The following is a 21,662-nucleotide window of genomic DNA, read 5'->3' as shown; positions in this document are numbered from 1 at the left end:
ATCTTCACAAGGTCCTTTGCTGCTGTTCTTGGATTGATTTGCACTGTTCACACCAAAGAGCGTTCATCTTTAGGAGACAGAACACATCTCCTTCCTGAGCGGTGTGACGACTGCGTGGTCCCATGGTGTTTATAGTTGCGTACTATTATTTGTACAGATGAATGTGGTACCTTCAGGCGTTTGGAAATTTCTCCCAAGGATGAACCAGACTTGTGGAGGTCTACAATTGTTTTTCTGAGTTCTTGGCTGATTTCCCATGATGTCAAGCAAAGAGGCACTGAGTTTGAAGGTAGGCCTTTAAATACATCCACAGATACACCTCCAATTGACTCAAATTATGTAAATTAGCCTAACAGAAGCTTCTAAAGCAATGACATCATTTTCTGGAATTTTCCAACCTGTTTAAAGGCACAGTCAACTCCGTGTATGTAATCGTCTGACCCACTGGAATTGTGAGACAGTGAATTATAAGTGAAATAATCTGTCTAAACAATTGTTGGAAAAATTATGTCATGCACAAAGTAGATGTCCTAATCGACTTGCCAGAAGTATAGTTACTTAACAAGACATTTGAGGAGTGATTGAAAAACATGTTTTTATGACTCCAACATAAGTGTATGCAAACTTCCCGACTTCAAATGTATATATATTACACTATAGAAGTATTCTATAGTATTAGAGTATATTACATCAGAGCTCCCAGGGCTTCTAATGAGGCGTGTGTGTGTAGGTGAGCTGCAGAGGAAGATCGGTCTGAAGGTGTTGGAAATGGGTGGTAATGCGGTGGTGGGCTACCTGCAATGCTTTGATCTGGAGGGAGAGTCGGGTCTGGTGGTCAGAGCCATCGGCACCGCCTGCACTCTGGACAAACTCATCCCTGGGACTGCTTCCAACACCATCACACACACCAACACCGCCCCGGCATCCAATGACTGCAACTCCCCCTCTAAGGAAGTCAAAGAGTGAGTATTGAACTAATGCATGAGCATGGTGTGTGTGTGTGTGTGTGTGTGTGTGTGAGAGAGAGAGAGGGAGAGCAAGAGAGTGTATGTGTTTGTGCCCTGCCTTTGGACTAACTCCTGTGTGTGTCTCAGTATTTCTGCCTTTCTCTACATTTGTGACCAGATTCCTCTGAGGGCTTATGTCAAGTTGACATGATCTTATTGTATGATTGTATTTGTCACATGCTTAGTATACACTTGCTTACTTGTGGGTAAATACAAAAAAAAATGCAGAGTTACCGATAACAAATAAATACACAGTGAATAACAAATAAAAATACATTGTGCATATGTGTGTGTGCATGTTATGTATGTGTGTTGGGGTGTCAGTGTAAGGATGTGTGTGGGTAGAGTCCAGTGTGTGCATAGTCAGTGCAAAAAAAGGGTCAATGCATGTCGTCCGGATAGCCATTTGATTAGCCATTTAGCATTCTTGTTTAGAAGTCTTATGGCTTGGGGTTAGAAGCTGTTCAGGGTCTTGTTGGTTTCAGACTGCATTGGTACCGCTTGCCGTGCGGTATCTGAGAGAACAGTCTGTGGCTTGGGTGGCAGAAGTCTCAGAGAAAAATGTGACACCGCCTTGTATAGAGGTTCTGGATGGCAGGAAGCTCGGCCCCAGTGATGTACTGGGCCAAACACACTCCACTCTGTACCGCCTTAGGGTCTGAGCAGTTGCCATATCAAGCAGTGATGCAGCTAGCCAACATGCTCTTGATGGTGCAGCTGTATAACTTTTTGAGGATCTGGACCAATGCCAAATCTTCTCAGCATCCTGAGGGGGAAGAGGCATTGTCGTGCCCTCTTCACGACTGTGTCGGTGTGTTTGGACCATGATAGATCCTTAGTAGCGTGGACGCCGAAGTACTTGAAACTCTCGACACACTCCACTGTAGCCCCGTCGATGTGCATGGGGAGTGATTGGCCCTTTCCTGTAGTACATAGTCAGCTCCTTTGTCTTTCTCACGTTGAAGGAGAGGTTGTTGTCCTGGCACCACACTGCCAGGCTTCTGACCTCCCTATAGGCTGTCTCATCGTTGTCGGTGATCAGTCTTACCACTGCCATGTTGTTGGCAAATTTAATGATGGTGTTGGAGTCGGGAGCAGCTACACAGTTGTGAGTGAACAGGGAATACAGGAGGGAACTAAGCACATACCCCTGAGGATCCTTGTGTTGAGGGTCAGTGTGGCGGATGTGTTGTTGCCTACCCTCATGAAGCCCAGGATCCAGTTGCAGAGGGAGGTTTTCAGTCCCAGTGACCTTAGCTTAGTGATGAGCTTTGAGGGCACTATGGTGATGTACACTGAGCTGTAGTCAATGACCAGCATTTTCACATAGGTGTTCCTTTTGGCCAAGTGGGAAAGGGCAGTGTGGAGTGCAATAGAGAGTGCGTCATCTGAAGTGGCGGTATGTGACGTGGAGTGTGTCCAGACTGAGCCAGGGAGAAGTTGAACATTTCAGTGAAGACACTTGTCATCTGGTAATCCACCTTTTGAGTGTTAACTTGTTTAAAGGTCTTACTCACATTGGCTACAGTAGCATGATTACACAGTTGTCCGGAACAGCTGATGCTCTCAAGCATGGTTCATTGTTGCTTACCTCGAAACAAGCATAGAAGGCATTTAGATCGTCTGGTAGGCTCGTGTCACTGGGCAGCTAGTGGGTGAGTTTCCCTTTGTAATCCGTGGTAGTTTGCCAGCCCTGCCACATCCGACGAGTGTCAGAGCTGGTGTAGTAGGGTTAGATCTTAGTCCTGTATTGATGTTTTTCCTGTTTGGTGGTTCATCGGAGGGTGTACCGGGATTTATAAAAAGCATCTGGGTTAGTTTCCCACTCCCTGAAAGTGGGAGCTCTAGCCTTTAGCTCAGTGTGGATGTTGCCTGTAATCCATGGCTTCTGGTTAGGATGCGTACGGTTACTGTGGGGACGACGTCGTTGATGCACTTATTAATGAAGCCGGTGACTGATGTGGTAAACTCCTCAATGCCATCCGGTGAATCCCGGAACATATCCCGGAATGTCTAGCCAGGAAAGACCTTGTCTTTCACCCTATATAGCTCAGTGTTTTCTCCTTCGCTAAACTAGTTTAATGAGTTTACATTTGTCATATTTACAGATCCCATACAAGTTTGTAATTTCAGGCACATGAACATTTACATGTTCAAGAAGGCATTTCTGTCCCCCAAAAAATGTATATGTATTTTTTCCAACAGCCCTACTATGAAATAGGAACTAGCGTCAAACGCCCCTTATGAGACGTCCTGTCACACTTGGTGTGTGTGTGTTATATCATGTGACAAAGCTTTAGGATATGCCATATTTGAGATATGGACACACAAGCCCCCTTCCCCTGTGTCTGTATTTTTGTCTGTTTTCTAATGGCTCTACTCTCTTTGAATTTGCATGTTAGTGCTGCTCTCTCTCTCATTTGACTGTGTGTGTGTGTCTGAGGGCTGTGCATGAGCTTGTTCCTGCTAGTATGGTCGGAGGAAGGTGGGGTGGATGAATGGAGAGAGAATAGAAGGTAGGGTGGGTGCCAGGGCAAGCATTTTCTTTAGCTGCAGCATGTGGTGTTATGGGTGTTATAAGGCAAAAGGAGGGGGTAGACAACCTCTCCTCTTTATTTTTTCTTGTCTTTTCTTGTGCTCTATTTTTCTTTGCTGCAATGTTGTGGTGTGTTGTTGTGTTTCTCTTCTTCTCTGCCTCTGCTGCACATGGATTGGCTCTTCTCTTGCTGTATGCGTTTGGATTGGTCCACTGTCCGTCTCTACATGGTGATTGATTCAGGTCTCCTCTGGCCCACGGATGTCGCTCCAGCCACAACAGCCCTGTCCACTCAGCCTGCAGCTCTCAGAGACTGTCCCACTCCCAGAACTTCTCTGTCTCTGTCCCTACTCTGGTCTTTACTGGTACGGACAGAGAAAAATAGCGAGAGGGAGGGAGGGAGAGCAGGAAGGCTCTTCCCGGAGAGGGAGGGAATCCCAGAATCTGTGTTCCTACATGGGTCTTCACTCTTACATAGAAAGTGAGCGATTATAAAAGAGAAATAATGAGACAGACATAGAAGAGCGAGGTAAACTGAAGGAAAAGGGAGAGCCAGAGCAATAGAGCATGAGACAGAGAAACTAATGGATAGCCATCGGTGAGATAGTTACCCCCCCCCCCCCCAAAAAAAAAAAAAATCAACCTCTAAGCCCATTCTTCCTTGCCATTGGATGAGATTGTGACATCACCAGCCCCAAACACTTACTCTTCTTGTGTCCCCCGCAGCCAATGATAGAGCCCCTGCCCAAGCAGATCCATCCCTTCCACCTGTCCTAATTTTGCCTGATTCTATGTAGTTTTTTTCCCCAAATTCCGTTCTGCTCACAAAAACAACATTGGATGTCCTAAGTCCACACACATGTTTACACCACAACAGGAGACCACTTTTGAGGTCTGGGAAAAATGAAACATTTTAAAGTTTTGTGTGTAGTTACCCTTTAATGCAAGTGCAAACCAGAAAGAGACACTTGTTTGGTGAGTGGTATTTCTGTAGCGCTCATGTGATTGCAGGGTTTGCAAAACAAATGGCCACTGGATTGATTTAAATGATCATGATATCATTCTGTCTGGTAGGCATAGGCTACTTTTGTAGTTAACATTTAATTGAAAAGGTTTTTGGGAAAGTCTTTCCATCTCTACCAGAAGATTGTTATCATTAGCTTCATCGCCAACGGCTACACAAAGTGTAGACATGCATGCGCACTGTACACATACACATAGACGTGCATTCCTGTGCCGTTTCTGGGAAATACGAATCACTGATGCATTTCATTGATGTCTTTTGATTAACTTGGGCAAATTAATGCATTTTCTAGTACCCTAAGTTCAATAAATGTTTGAATATTCATTATATTCCATTTTAATGTCTGGATTCTGAGATGTTGTCCAATGCAGATTTTTTGGGGCCTCAAGCATCTGCATTAGTTCAGTTCAATCAACTATATTTGTCTCCAAGGGGCAGTCACCCGGGAGTCTGTTGGCCTCAATTCCTTTTCAATTCAGTTGATGTTGGAAGTGGATTTAAATTCCAATTAAAAACTACTCATCCCTTTAGTGTTGTGTTGGGTTGGTCCATGTTGTGTTGTGTGTTTCTGCCATGCTTTCCTCCTCAGTTCTATATAGCTGTGTGTGCTTCTGTTTACGCTTCATGTGCTTGGCTTTTTAGTTCTGCAGCCCAGTCATTTGCACTCCACATACCCCTCTCACACATACATACACACACACGGTGAGGTGACTGATGTGTGTGTTCTCCTGGCAGGCCCGTGTTCAGTGAGGACCCAACCCACCCCCTCTCCGTCCCTCCCACCCCTCTCAGAACACTTCCTTCCTCCTCTCCTCCTCCCTTCTCTCCATCCAAGCCATGCAGTCGCCAGTCCTCCTCCTCAGACACAGACCTCAGTCTGACGCCCAAGATGGGTAAGACCCCACCACCCTCCTCACCCTTCCTCACACTCTCTGTCTGCTCCCTTCCTCACCCCCCACTCTGAACCTGACTGTGTTTCATTTTTCCATCCCATTTCCTTGTTTAATTGATATATTTCAAGTCATTGTGTTAGAAACACACACACACAGCAGCTGTGGACCATAGATTTCTGGTGTTGACCACATAATAACCCGCACACCCCCTAGGGCATGACATGGTTCCCCCTACTGGTGGAAATACACACTAGGAACCCCCCTTCCTTCCTCTCTTCTCTACTCCCTTCTTCCTGAAGGATTTGTATTTTCCTTCCTTATGTTTTCCTGTCAGGTTTAAAGATCTTGTGACTTTCCTCCGCTGTCCCTTTCTTCTCTGCTTTTCTTGATGTCTTGTTTTTTGGCTAACCTCTCTCCTCTCCCCACCTGCTTCTGTCGGTCTCTTCTCTTCCTCTCCTGTCACTCTCGCTTTCCTCACCTTTTTCTCTGCCCCACAGTGACCTCCTCCCAAGAGAGGTTTGTCTCCCGTCCCAGTTCCCCTGCCCTCTCCTCCTCTGACTCCCAGCCCCTTCCTCCCTCTGGGCCAATCCTGTGCAGCCTTGTCTGCCCCCCAAGCCAACACCCTGCCCCCTTCCCCTCTGTCCAATCAGAGGGGTATGTGTTGAGATAGAGTATCATTCAGTAAAGAGCTGATGGCAGCCTTTGGTAGGAAAGTCATGAAACAGTCCTGATAACACTCTTTTGATAACACTATAACAGCTTGCAGGTGTCACAAAGCCAAACAACATCCTGTATAACACCTGTTACACTTAAAGTTAAATAGACATTTATTATAGTCTCAGGTAGGGCACAGAGTGCAAAATTTGTGAATGTCTAAAGCACCTTTTACAAACTCCCTCTATAACCACCCCTTAGAAACCTCTATAACAGCCGTATACAATGCGTTCGGAAAGTATTCAGACCCCTTCCTTTTTTTCACATTTTATTACGTTACTGCCTTATTCTAAAATTGATTAAATAAATGTTTTGCATCATCAATCTACACACAATACCCCGTAATGACAAAGCAATAACAGGTTTTTTGAAATTTTTGTAGAGAAATACCTTATTTACATAAGTATTCAGACCCTTGCTATGAGACTTAAAATTGAGCTCCGGTGTATCCTGTTTCCATTGATCATTCTTGATGTTTCTACAACTTGATTGGAGTCCACCTGTGGTAAATTCAATTGATTAGACATGATTTAGAAAGGCACACACCTGTCTATAGTTGACAGTGCATGTCAGAGCAAAAACCAATCCGTGCGGTTGAAGGAATTGTCCGTATAACTACGTGACAGGATTGTGTCGAGGCACAGCTCTGGGGAAGGGTACCAACACGTTTCTGCAGCATTGAAGGGCCCCAAGAACATAGTGGCCTCCAACATTCTTAAATGGAAGAAGTTTGGAACCACCAAGTCTCTTCCTAGAGCTGGCCGCCCGGCCAAACTGAGCAATCGGGGGAGAAGGGCATTGGTCAGGGAGGTGATCAAGATTCTATGTGGAGATGGTTGTCCTTCTGGAAGGTTCTCCCATCTCTGCAGCATTCCACCAATCATGCCTTTATGGTAGAGTGGCCAGACAGAAGCCACTCCTCAGTACAAGGCAGTTGACAGCCCACTTGGAGTTTTTGAAAAGGTACAAAAGGACTCTCGGACCATGAGAAACAAGATTCTCTGATCTGATGAAACTAAGATTGAACACTTTGGCCTGAATGCCAAGTGTCACGTCTGAAGGAAACCTGGCACCAACCCTACGGTGAAGCATGGTGGTGGCTGCATCATGCTTTGGGGATGTTTTTCAGCGGCAGGGACCTAGAGACTAGTCAGCATTGAGGGCAAGATGAAACGTAGCAAAGAGGGATGAGGTTGGGTGGAAAAATGACTTGGAGTGAGAAATATGTTTTGTCATGGGCAAAGAAACTCAGAATGGGTGATTTATACTAATTAATACAAATATTGATCCGATTGTGCAAACAGATCATCAAGGAAGATGGATTCTTTAAAAAAAAGTGTTTTATTTTAAATTGGAACAAAAACAGATCTGGCTAATCTATGTGGGACAAATAATGATGATTCCCACTTCTTAAAAAAATATATATATTGAGTTTACAAGCTGCGAATGAATCTATTATTATCGTGGGAGATTATATTACGGTTTTAAGTACAATACCGTTCAAAAATTTGGGGTCAATTAGAAATGTTCTTGTTTTTGAAAGGAAAAGCACATTTTTTTTTGTCCATTTAAAATAACATAAAATTGATCAGAAATACAGTGTATTGTTCCTCTGTCCAGTGTCTGTTCTTTTGCCCATCTTAATCTTTTATTTTTATTGGCCAGTCTGAGATGGCTTTTTCTTTGCAACTCTGCCTATAAGGCCAGCATCCCGGAGTCGCCTCTTCACTGTTGACGTTGAGACTGGTGTTTTTTGGGTACTATTTAATGCACCTGCTGTTGAGGACTTGTGAGGCGTCTGTTTCTCCAGCTAGATACTCTAATGTACTTGTCCTCTTGCTCAGTTGTGCACCGGGGCCTCCCACTCTTTCTATTCTGGTTAGAGCCAGTTTTAGCTGTTCTGTGAAGGGTGTAGTACACAGCATTGTACAAGATCATTCGTTTCTTGGAAATGTATTGCATGGAATAGCCTTCCTTTCTCAGAACAAGAATAGACTGACGAGTTTCAGAAGAAAGGTTGTTGTTTCTTTCCATTTTGAGCCTGTAATCGAACACACACAACTGCTGATGCTTCAGATACTCAACTAGTCTAAAGAAGGCCAGTTTTATTGCTTCTTTAATCAGAAAAAGTTGTCAGCTGTGCTAACATAATTGCAAAGGGGTTCTCTAATGATCAATTAGCCTTTTAAAATGATAAAACTTGGATTAGCTAACACAATGTGCCATTGGAACACAGGAGTGATGGTTGCTGATAATGGGCATCTGTACGCCTATCTAGATATTCCATTAAATATCAGCGGTTTCCAGCTACAGTACTCATTTACAACATTAACACTGTATTTCTGATCAATTTGATGGACCAAAAAACAAGAACATTTCTAAGTGACCCCAAACTTTGGAACAGTAGTGTACCTTTATTTAACTAGGCACGTCAGTTAAGAACAAATTCTTATTTTCAATAACGGCCTAGGAACAGTGGGATAACTGCCTGTTCAGGGGCATAACGACCGATTTGTACCTAGTCAGCTCGGGGATTTGAACTTGCAACCTTCCGGTTACTAGTCCAACGCTCTAACCACTAGGCTACCCTGCCGCCCTGTACCTCAATGGATTGTAAAGAAAATCGCACTACAAACTATCGCACTTAAGGAGATAACGAAGATCATGGATACATTAGAACTAGTGGGTATATGGAGGCTGAAAAACCCTGATCTTGTGAGATATACATGGAGGAGGCTTAATCAAGCTAGCCGTCTTAATTACTTCCAAGTCTCATTCTTGCTGGCATCAAAAGTTTTAAAAAGTATTAATAGGAGATCAACTACGATCGGACCACCATCTAATTGGCCTCCTTATAACTCTTACAGAATTTTCACCTCGATGGGGATATTGTAAATTTAATCAAAACCTATTGGTTGACATTTTGTTCTTAACTAAGGCAAAATAATTCATAATTAACTTTTTTCAGCTCAACATATGTACAGCAGATCCCCTTATTGTATGGGACACTTTTAAATGTACTTAGAGGCCCTTCAATACAATACTCATTAAAACAAAAGCAATTTAAGTTGAAAGAGATTAGACTAATAAAGGAAATAGAGGAAGTAACAGCGCAGGTAGATGTTAATAGAAACTGTACTATGGAGGCACAAAATAAGTTAGAGGAAAAACAAAAAGGCATGGAAGTACTTATTAAAGCACAATCAAGTGTATTGTATTACAAAAATAAAGTGAATTGGATGGAAAATGTTGAAAAATGCACACTTTTTATTGTATCTTCAATAGAAGCTACCAAAAATAATTTACAGAAACTCGTTACAAATGGAGTCATCCATGATTCACCAAATGATATTTTGAAAACATTTTAAGCATATGTTATCTTTTCAGTCTCCTCTATTTCCACTGAATAGTTGATGTCAACTGTAAGGATTTATTTCCTAATAATAATAATGTAAAATCAACAAATTTACAGAAAGACCTGTATGAAGGCCAAGTTACAGAAGAGGAACTTTTTGAGGCAATAAAATCTTTTCAGTCTGGAAAAACACCAGGGCTTGATGGTATGCCAGTAGAGGTATATCATACCTTTTTTTGATGAACCCAATATCCATTATTAGCATGTTTTAATTAGAGACTGTCAGGTACTCAACAAGAAGGTTTGATTTAATTACTACTAAAACAAGACCCTGGTGGTAAGTATAAAGATACTACAGTCCATTTAAATCATCTGGAGGCCTCTTACACTTCAGTGTTGTGGTGAAATGCACAGCACATAAAATAAAAAAAGATTTTACCAGGTGTTGTTCATCCTAATCGAGCAGTTTTTTTTACATGATATATTGGAGATACTATATGACAATTACTTGAAACAATTGAACATTATGAAACATCAAGAATACCAGTCCTGATCTTCATAGAAGATTTTGGAAAGGCGTTTGATAAAGTACGACTAGAATTTATAAGTGCCTGGATTACTTTAATTTTAGTGAATCTCTTATACAATGGGTTAAAGTTATGTACAGCAACCCCAGATGTAAAATAGTAAATATTGGTTACTTCTCAGAAAGTTTTGAGCTTTTAAGAGGAGTTTAACAAGGCTGTCCGTTGTCTCCATATCTATTTATTATGGCCATTGAAATGCATTTTTTTTTTGATCCAACAAGAACATTGACGGTTAGATATTCTGGGGATTAAAAGAGAAGTGTCAATGTATGCTGATCCCTGCACAGTCTCATTGAAGATCTTGATGACTTTTCTAGCCTCTCTGGACTAAAACTTAATTATGACAAGTGTGCAATATTAGGTATTGGATCGTTAAAAAAAAGTGTTTACACTACCTTGTCGTTTACCAATAAACTGGGCGGATGGTCAAGTAGCTATACTTGGTATTCACATCTCAAAAAATATAAATTCACTTACCAAAATCAATTTCAATAGAAAGTTGTCTATTCATGAAGTCTGAAGCTTACATACACCTTAGCCAAATACATTTAAACTCTGTTTTTCACAATTCCTGACATTTAATCCTAGTAATAATGTCCCGTCTTAGTTCAGTTAGGATCACCACTTCATTTTAAGAATGTGAAATGTCAGAATAATAGTAGAAAGAATTATTTATTTTTACATTTCTTAAATCACATTCCCAGTGGGTCAGAAGTTTACATACACTCAATTAGTATTTGGTAGCATTGCCTTTAAATTCTTTAACTTGGGGTCAAACGTTTCGGGTAGCCTTCCACAAGCTTCCACAATAGGTTGGATGAATTTTGGCCCATCCTCCCGACAGAGCTGGTGTAACTGAGTCAGGTTTGTAGGCCTCCTTGCTTGCACATGCTTTTTCAGTTCTGCGCCCACATTTTCTATAGGATTGAGGTCAGGGCTTTGTGATGGCCACTACAATACCTTGACTTTGTTGTCCTTAAGCCATTTTGCCACAACTTTGGAAGTATGCTTAGGTTCTTTGTCCATTTGGGAGACCCATTTGCGACCAGGCTTTAACTTTCCGACTGATGTCTTGATGTTGCTTCAATATATCCACATATATCTTCCATCCTCGTGATGTCATCTATTTTGTGAAGTGCACCTGTCCCTCCTGCAGCAAAGCACCTGCACAACAAGATGCGGCCACCCCCGTGCTTCACGGTTGGGATGGTGTTCTTCGGCTTGCAAGCCACTCCCTTTTTTCTCAAACATAATGATGGTCATTATGGCCAAACAGTTCTATTTTTGTTTCAGACCAGAGGACATTTCTCAAAGTACGATCTTTGTCCCCATGTGCAGTTGCAAACCGTACTCTCTTTTTTATGGTTGTTTTGGAGCAGTGGCCTCTTCCTTGCTGAGTGGCCTTTCAGGTTATGTCGATACAGGACTCGTTTTACTGTGGATATAGATACTTTTGTACCTGTTTCCTCCAGCATCTTCACAAGGTCTTTTGCTGTTGTTCTGGGATTGATTTACACTTTTCGTATCAAAGTATGTTCATCTCTAGGAGACAGAACGCGTCTCCTTCCTGAGCGGTGTGACGGCTGCGTGGTCCCATGGTGTTTATAGTTGCGTACTATTGTTTGTACAGATGAACGTGGTACCTTCAGGCATTTGGAAATTGCTCCCAAGGATGAACTAGACTTCTGGAGGTCTGCAATTTTTTTTCTGAGGTCTTGGCTGATTTTCTTTTGATTTTCACATGATGTCAAGCAAAGAGGCACTGAGTTTGAAGGTAGGACTTCAAATACATCCACAGGTACACCTCCAATTGACTCAAATTATGTCAGAAGCTTCTAAAGCCATGACAACCTTTTCTGGAATTTTCCAAGTTGTTTAAGGGCACAGTCAACTTAGTGTATGTAAACTTCTGACCCACTGGAATTGTGATACAGTGAAATAATATGTATAAACAATTGTTGGGAAAATTACTTGTCATGCGTCCTAACAGACTTGCCAAAACTATAGTTTGTTAACAAGAAATTTGTGGAGTGGTTGAAAAACTAGTTTTAATGACTCCAACCTAAGTGTATGTAAACCTCCGACTTCAACTGTACTTACTACTCCAGATGACTAGTTTTTAAAATTATATGAGCAAAAAATATTTAAATTAAATTTTTTTGGAATAAGTCAGACAAAATTAAACATAACTATTTATGTAATGAATATGAGTTTGGGGGGCTAAAACTATTAAGTATTAAAGATTTAAACCTCTCACTAAAAGTTTCACTCATACATAAGTTATAGTTAAATCTAAATCGGTTCTCCAGTAGATTATTAAGAAAGGCTAATCCATTGTTCAAAAATTGCTTTTTTCCCCCTTAATATAGATTACAACTTCTCATTAATGACTGATTGAAAATGAAATTTTTGTTTTAGGTATAGCCCTTTCTTGAACAGGCCATGCAATGCTGGTTACAATTTCAGTTTTATCCTCCAGAGAAGATAGAACAAATGTTATGGTTAAACTAAAATATACTGATTTAATAAAAAAATAAAAAAAACAACATTCTTTATGGATAAAAATAAATGAAGGTAGTATGTTTATTAATGATATTATGAATAGAAACGGAGGACTCGTCACATATGCAGCTATCGAAAATCTATGGGAATATCAGCTAAATCCAATTTTACAACCAGCTGATTGCAGCATTACCACAAAAATGGAGGAGAAAAGGGAGAACGTAGGGACATTTTTTGCCTGTTATATATTAAAGATACAAATTGGCTGAAAGGAATTGGCATAAATAGAAAAATATACCAGATTAATTTGAGGACAAAAATGTTGACAGCTGCACCATACAGGTTGCAAAATAAATGGGATGATATTTTCGACGTACCGATCCCATGACACATGGTTTATGAACGGGTACAAAAAACAACAGTTGATTTTTCAATTTAAATGATTTTATAAAATTCTTGCCACCAACAGAATACTATATATATAGAAGAGATGTGAAGAGACAGAATCAATAGATCATTTATTCTGGTATCTGAATACTTATGTAAAAGTAATATCAGTTTATTTTAAATTTTTAATACATTTGCAAACATTCCTCAACACCTGTTTTTGCTTTGTCATTACGGGGTAGTGTGTATAGATTGATGAGGGTAAAAAAAAATTGTTTTAATCCATTATAGAATAAGGTCAAGGGGTCTTAATACTTTCTGAAAGCACTATATTTGCACACGTTTTCCAAAACAGCTTAGCCCTACTTGACCATACCCCACTTAGCCTTGGGTAAACTGTCCATCCCTGCTGGTATCTGGTTCTCATACTGACTGCCTTGGAGTGACCACCTTCCCCTGTCCATTTTTCCACCTCAATGTGTGGTTTAAGGCATGTCCAGATCCCCACCCCTGTTTTATGAGTCTATAAGGTGGCATAGTCTGCAGCCTCCCAGGCCTGTGGCAGGTAGAGTAGTGTACAGAGGGGATAATAAAGCTATTTGGACTCTATCCCCACAGGTAGATCTATGGGAATGTTATCATTAACAAATATGTGGTAATTACAATGTACACTGAACAAAAATATAAATGCAACAATAATAATAATAATAATTATTTATTTATTTTTTACCCCCAATTTCATGGTATCCAATTGTTTTTAGTAGCTACTATCTTGTCTCATCGCTACAACTCCCGTACGGGCTTGGGAGAGACGAAGGTTGAAAGTCATGCGTCCTCCGATACACAACCCAACCAAGCCGCACTGCTTCTTAACACAGCGCGCATCCAACCCGGAAGCCAGCCGCACCAATGTGTCGGAGGAACCCGTGCACCTGGCAACCTTGGTTAGCATGCACTGCATCTGGCCCGCCACAGGAGACGCTGGTGTGCGATGAGACAAGGATATCCCTACCGGCCAAACCCTCCCTAACCCAGACGAGGCTATGCCAATTGTGCGTTGCCCCACGGACCTCCCGGTCACGGCCGGTTACGACAGAGCCTGGGCGCGAACCCAGAGTCTCTGGTGGCACAGCTGCCCTTAACCACTGCGCCACCTGGGAGGCCATAAATGCAACAATTTCAAAGATTTTACTGAGTTACAGTTCATCTAAGGAAATCAGTCAATTTAAATAAATTAATAGGCCCTAAAATATGGATTTCACATGACTGGGAATATAGATACCTTTAAAAAAAATAGGGGGGAGTGGATTAGAAAACCTGTCCGTATCTGTTGTGAGCATCCCAAACATGCTCAATGGATGGGTGACATGTCTCGTGAGTATGCAGGCCATGGAAGAACTGGGACATTTTCAGCTTCCAGGAATTGTGTACAGATCCTTGTGACATTGGGCGTGCATTATCATGCTGAAACGAGGTAATGACGGTGGATGAATGGCACGACAATGGGCCTCCAGATCTTATCACGGTATCTCTGTGCATTCAAATTGACATCGAGAAAATTCAATTGTGTTCGTTGTCCGTAGCTTATGCCTGCCCATACCATAACTCCACCGCCACCATGGGGCTCTCTGTTCACATTGACATCGGCAAAATGCTCCTGCCACACAACGCCATACACGCTGTCTGATACAATTGCAACCGGGATTAATCCGTGAAGATCACACTTCTCCAGCGTGCCGGTGAGCATACTGAAGTCAGTTATGACGCCAAGACCCTGGTGAGAACAAAGAGCACACAGACAAGCTTCCCTGTGACCGTTTCTGATGGTTTGTGCAGAAATTCTTCGTTTGCGCAAACCCACAGTTTCATCAGCTGTCTGGGTGGCTGGTCTCAGATGATCCCGCAGGTGAAGAAGCAGAATGTGGAGGTCCTGGGATGGTGTGGTTTTGAGGCCGGTTAGACGTATTGCCAAATTCTTTAAAACAACATTGGAGGCTTGTGGTAGAGAAATTAACATTTATTTATCTGGCAACAGCTCTGTTGGACATTCCTGCAGTCAGCATGCCAATTGCACACTCCCTCAACTTGTGGCATTGTTTGACAAAACTGCACATTGTAATGGCCTTTTGTTGTCCCTAGCGTGAGGTGCACCTGTGTAATGATCATGCTGTTAAATCAGCTTCTTGATATGCCATACCAGTCAGGTGGATGGATTATCTTGGCAAAGGAGAAATGCTCACTAACAGGAATGTACACAAATGTGTGCACAGAATTTGAGAGAAATAAGCTTTTTGTGCATATGGAACATTTCTGGGATCTTTTATTTCAGCATATAAAACATGGGACCAACACTTAGCATGTTGCGTTTATATTTTTGTAGATCTTAGCCGAGAAGTCTAAGGGATACGATTAATATGGGATTTGCATGGTTGTCGAGGCGTTCCGGCTCACACAAGCCAAGGCCTGGCAAGGGTACTTACTTATTTCCTATGGTTTTTGAGGAATGCCTGCGGTCTGTAATGAAGCGATGTGATTGGTGAAGTGTTGTTCTCTAATCCTATCAGGGATGGGGAGTGGGATCAGCGTTGGGAAAGAGGCAGGGCCTCTGAAGACCCTCCTCCGGCAGCAGGCCCAATCAGCATTGGAGCAGAGGGTACGCACACACACACACCGCACACACCGTACGGCATTGTGCTGTGTGAAAGGGTAATTGTGAAGTGTGTATGAGGGTGAAGTATGATTATGTAAGAGTGAATGTTCTCTTTCTCCATGTTCTTGACCACTCCTTCCTCTCAGGGAGCCTCATCCTCTGGTATATTTGTAAACACCAGGGTATGTCCCTCTTTCACACACACTCACTGTTCTGGATGCTTCTACAAACCTGTCTTACCTGTCTGGGTTCTGCTCATGGGTTCTACTCTTGAGTTGGGCTGTTTCTCAAAATTCTACAGTGACTTCATCTTCTCCATCTGTACTGATCTGATAACACAGGACAGAAAGAAGCAACATGGAGGATACCTATTTGCAATATGCTTTTACCTGTCCAGTTCTGTCATTTGTCACCAGTGCAGATAGAGGAGAGAAGGTAGATAGTTGAGATGCAGCCTTAGTCCCCTGATCGATAATGACCAGCACGATCCACTCCGTTACCATGGCGATGTCACAATCACTCAGGTTGGGAAATTGCTGGTCTAGACCAGTATGCTGTAGCAGTTTGTATGCATTACATTGGCATGGCTGAAACACACAGCCTCACTCTGCATGGGGAGATGCCGTTCCACTCACTACCCCCTCATCTGGATGACACCTGTCCTGGATCACACTTCGCACCTGGGTTGACTATTGACCATCACAGCAGGAGGCTGACTCTCACACAATGACATTTTCAATTAAACTCTGCATTGTATTACTGGTATGCTGTTATTCTATAAACGGTATATCAGGGTTATTCAAATCCAGACCTCGAGGTCAGTAATGTTGGTTTTCATCCTTCCCCTTCTAATCAGGGACTGGTTCAGACCTCAGTGATATCAATTAACTGAACTAACTAGCAGGGACGAAAAGCCAACCAGCAGTACTGCAGACCTCCAGACCTTGACTTGAGGCCTGTTGTATACTCTGTCTGCCTGTCATCTGTCTAGTTGTGTATCTGAGGTAGAAGAGATGAACCAACACTAACTCATTTAGCAGATTCCTCTGCTGCTGCTACTAAATTAATGACATATGTTAATACTACTTTCAGTCAGTGTGGGTTTTTATCTTCTGTCTTATGCCCTTACAACCCTGCATCTTTTTGTAACATGAGGATAGGGTTGAGCGCAAAATCCTTAATGCTACTCTTTCTATGGTAACCAGAGTTCACGGAGACATGTTTGACCCCTAACCAGACTTTTTTTCTGACCCTGTGTATTTTCAGGAGTTTCCCTTCTTCACGTTGACTTGTTTTCCCCCCGGCTTCCTGGTTCACATCGGGGGAGTGGTCAGCGCCCGCTCGGTCAAGCTGCTTGACCGCATACACAACCCTGGTGAGTTCCTTACAACCGCACGGTCCCAGCTATTGGAGAACACAGCAACGTGTACTACAGGTTGTAATCCATGTTGCAGTGTAGGTTGTGTTTTCAGGCTAGTTAGATTATGACCTGACCGATCACTCTTGTTAAAGAGATGTTTAAACTCAATGGGATCATCTGTATTAAGGATCAATAAATGGCTAGAGGGGTAACGCACACAGTGGGATCAGTGTGTTAGTCTGCTAGAGTTTATAAATATTAGCGATGTAGCTATATCATTGATCCTATTCTGTGTGTGCTAGCACCAAAGATTTATATACATTATTGGTCCATTACCTCCCCGATTCTACACCCTTCTCCCCAAGTGTGTACTACTTCTCCCGAAGGGTGGAGAATGGGAATAGCCTACAGCCCATGTTTACAGCAGGTGAATCCTTCTACAGTTGCTTCCTGAAGCGTGTCCCACCATGTTCCAGAGAAAGAGAGGTTCACATTAGGCCTTCAGCCCTATCCTGCCCTGTTGGGAACTGCTAAGCCCTAACAACTGGGAAAGGAAAGGGAATACCTAGTAAATTGCACAACTGAATGCATTCCCCCGAAATGTGTCTTCCACATTTAACCCAACCCCTCTGAATCAGAGGTGCGGGGGGCTACCTTAATCGACATTCACGTCGTCAGTGCCCAGGGAGCAGTTCTTGTTCTGGGTTAACTGCCTTGCTCAAGGGCAGAACGGCAGATTTTTCCACCTTGCCAGCTTCAGGATTTGAACCAGCGACCTTTCGGTTAATGGCCCGACGCCGGGTCACTGATACTGGGTCAGATTATATTTTCATCCTCCTAATGTTTAGGATTATGGGTGGGTTAATCGGATCCTAGATCTGTGGTTATGGGGACTTGGATCTGCTAGTTGTGTGTGTGTGTTTTGTAGCTTCCTCTCTGTGCTGTGTGTGGTGGTTGCTGTCCCCTGGTATTGAGGTTTTGTAGTGCATGGCTGGGGTGTGCTGTGGCTTGGCTGTGTCGTGTGTTGGTCTTTTGGGCTGAAGGAGGCTCTGATCTGATGTGGTCTGTACTCCAAAGCCTTAAGGTGGCTACAAGCTTCACTCCGTTGATGGACTTGCATGCATGTGCAAGGGGGCGGAGGCAGGTTTTTTTATGGGTAGTTCCCACTTTTGTCCACATAGACGTTGCGTTCCACATAGAGAGGAAGTCCACCTTGTGTAGTGCATATCCACTATGGGGCTTGGAGAGCCAGGGTAGTTTACCAAGCAAGAGGGTCCGTGGCTCTAGCTAGTAGGGATGGGCTGTATCCTGATGTTCATAACTGTCATACTGTTTCTGTACCATACCGGCGTATACGGTATAAGCAGAAGTGCACACAAGGGGCACTATACATTTTTTGAGAGATGCACAAAATGATTTAGGCAACAGGGATTTTCATCCAGGAGGAGATTGAATGTCTCTGCTGTAACCAAGAAGCTTGATCTTGACATCTAGCAACTTAGCTATAAAGTTAGCAAACCAAATGCATAACTGGAGCATTGAGCAGGATATAATTTATTTGACACATCTTAGGTTTCTTATAGTTATACTTAACTTATAGTTAGTTTATAAGCAGTGACGTAGCACGGGGAAAAAACTAAATAATAATATTATTATTTATATATATATAATTTTAAATAGTGTTAAATACCATACCATTGTTATTTTGAAATACCCCAGTATAAACTGTATATTGCCAATGTCACATTCGTTGAATAAATAAGTGGACCAAGGCGCAGCGTGAGTAGTGTTCCACATTTTCTTACTAGTGAAACTTCCCAAAAAACAACAAAGATATACGAACGTGCAGTACGTAGCGCACATAGGCACTAAACAAAACAATATCCCATAATGCAGGTGGGAAAAGGGACACACTAAGTATGCTCACCAATTAGAGGCAATGATATTCAGCTGCCTCCAATTGGGAACCATACTCGCATACCAACAGAACTATAATAACTAGAAAACCCCCCTAGTCAAGCTCTGACCTATTACACCATAGAGAACCCCGAGGGCTCTCTATGGTCAGGGCGTGACAGCACAAGCCTCGTAGCTAGTGACGACATTTGAACTTTCTCATCCGGTGTTATATGCCTTTTGGGTTTACAAATATTAGCTAGCTGAATGTCTGGCTAGTCTGGTGTTCTATGCTTTTCAATGCTATTTTTTTGGCCACAGAAGCAGTAGCTAACATGTCTCTCAGGAATTGCAATTGCTAGAGCTTGAACAGCAAGAATTTAAACTGCTCTTACAACTCAGGAGGAAAAAAAGAAAGACTGGGAAAATGGCAAGAAGTTCATCCACTGAACACTAAGAGTGGATGATGGAGAATACATGTATCTTGTTGAACCTATGCAAAGCATTGACGAGGAAATACATTTTCAGTACTTTCGGATGTCTGTTGCCAGAACTTGCTTCAGCGGCGTTGGAATTATCAATTTTGTGCAGGAGCTGTCGACGGAAGACATTCGGGTCCAAGCTCCGGCAAACTCAGGCAGCGAGTACTACAACTACAAGGGCTTTTTTCTCATTGATCCTAATGGCAGTCTGCGATGCAAAGTACCGCTTCACCATGATCGACGTGGGCTCATATGGTTGGAATCTTCTCACAAAGCAACTCCAGTTCCCTACTCATTGCAGGCCAGCTACCGCTACCAAGCCAGAGTGCTTGCCGGGGACCCAAACACCGAGCCCATATGTCTTTGTGGGAGACGAGGCATTCCCCTCTGAGGGTAAATCTGATACGACCATATCCAGGTAAGATGCGCTAAATACATGTGACTATACATTAGGGCGGACCCCATTTAGTCGACTGGTCGATTGTTTGGTCAATAGGCTGTTGGTCAACCGAGACTTCTTTTAGTCGAGCAGTAGTAAAATAGTAATAATAATCATGGTGTACAAGACACCTGTCTGATTCGCGCCTTTCTGATTGGACTGATCCATTGTGGAGGCCATTGTGGTGGCACAGTCCATCAGTCCTCTTAAGGATCTGACCTTTTTTCCCCTTCAATTTTCACCTAAAATGACATACCCAAATCTAACTGCCTGTAGCTCAGAACCTGAAGCAAGGATATGCATTTTATTGATACCATTTGAAAGGAAACACTTTGACGTTTGTGGAATTGTGATGTTGTTAATGTAGGAGAATATAACACATTAGATCTGGTAAAAGATAATTACAAATAAATAAATAAAAATTTGTACCATCTTTGAAATGCCAGAGAAACGCCACACTATTATTCCAGTTTATGCACAATTAAGATTTTGGCCGGTAGATGGCAGCAGTGTATGTGCAAAGTTTTAGACTGATCCAATGAACCATTGTATTTCTGTTCAAAATGTTGTATCAAGACTGCCCAAATGTGCCTAATTGGTTTATTAGTAGATGTTCAAGTTCATAACTGTGCACTCTCCTCAAACAATAGCATTGTATTCTTTCACTGTAATAGCTACTGTAAATTAACAAGAATTGAAGATTTCTGCCCATATCAGATACATCTATGTCCTGAGAAATGTTCTTGTTACTTAAAACGTCATGCTAATCACATTAGTGCACGTTAGCTCAACTGTCCCGTGGGGTAGGGGGCGGGGCAATCCCATAGAGGTTAATAAGACGTGCTACTGAAAATGTATATTATGTAAGAAGGGTGCAACACAAGTAAAAATGTGATTTTATAACATGCGCTTTCTCCTGCATTGGATAGTGGTCGCTGTCCGCGGTTCTGAAACAGTGGCTGTTGAATTGATGCCTTTTCCTATTTACCGTAATTTCCGGACTATAAGTCGCTACTTTATTCCCACACTCGCGGTTTATACAATGACGCGGCTAATTTATGGATTTTTCCCGCCTTCACAAGATTCATGCCGCCAAAAAACTGAGCACCGTCACATAATGTGACGTAAATCGAGCGCACTCAAACTTCCCATCATTCTGATTACGGTAGTAATTTTGTCACCCTCATCATGGCAAAGACACTGAGAAATACATATGATGCAGCTTTCAAGTTGAAGGCGATCGATCTGGCTGTTGGAAAAGGAAATAGAGCTGCTGCATGGGAGCTTGGCCTTAATGAGTCGATGATAAGACGTTGGAAACAGCAGCGTGAGGAACTGACTCAGTGCAAAAAGAGTGAAAAGCAGATGGCCCAAAGTATTTGCAGCCACTCGACATCAGTGTAAATCGTGCATTTAAGGTGGCGCTCCTTGTTCAGTGGGAGGCTTGGATGACAAGTGGGGAGAAATCCTTCACTGAAACGGGCTGCATGCGAAGAGCAACTTATGGTCAAGTCTGCCAGTGGTTCCTGACAGCGTGGAGCATTGTCAAAAAATCCACTCATCAACGGGTTTCGAAAGGCTGGACTGCTGCGTGTTGAAGGGGCAGCATGAGCTCAGCGGGGTATTTGCGTCCGGATGAAAGTGACGAGAGCGACAATGAAAACGATCCAGCATTGGATGAAGCAATTCTGAGGCTATTCAACTCCGACACCAAAGGAGATGACTTCAGTGGTTTCAGTGCACAGGAGGAGGAAGATAGTGACGAATGACTTTCTTGGTAGGCTACTGTTTTTATTTTTGTTACAAGCCGTGTTTCGTTTAAAGGCTGTG

The 21,662-nt window shown here is 42.5% G+C and overlaps 1 protein-coding gene across 3 annotated transcripts in view; it reads left to right on the top strand.

The window, feature by feature from the left end:
- c2cd5 (C2 calcium dependent domain containing 5) overlaps positions 1 to 21,662 on the top strand; it is a 64,336-nt gene that overhangs the window by 8,609 nt on the left and 34,065 nt on the right. For all 3 annotated transcript variants that reach the window (XM_064929819.1, XM_064929818.1, XM_064929817.1), the window contains exons 7-10: positions 731 to 962; positions 5,303 to 5,460; positions 15,570 to 15,658; positions 16,922 to 17,030. In XM_064929819.1, the coding sequence (XP_064785891.1) occupies positions 731 to 962; positions 5,303 to 5,460; positions 15,570 to 15,658; positions 16,922 to 17,030 (588 nt within the window). The remainder of the gene's footprint in view (positions 1 to 730; positions 963 to 5,302; positions 5,461 to 15,569; positions 15,659 to 16,921; positions 17,031 to 21,662) is intronic.

The sequence above is a fragment of the Oncorhynchus masou genome, chromosome 22 (genome assembly GCF_036934945.1).
Source record: "Oncorhynchus masou masou isolate Uvic2021 chromosome 22, UVic_Omas_1.1, whole genome shotgun sequence".
NCBI lineage: Eukaryota > Metazoa > Chordata > Actinopteri > Salmoniformes > Salmonidae > Oncorhynchus > Oncorhynchus masou.
Note: the sequence above shows the minus strand (reverse complement) of the source record. Positions and strands in the feature narration are given on the sequence as shown.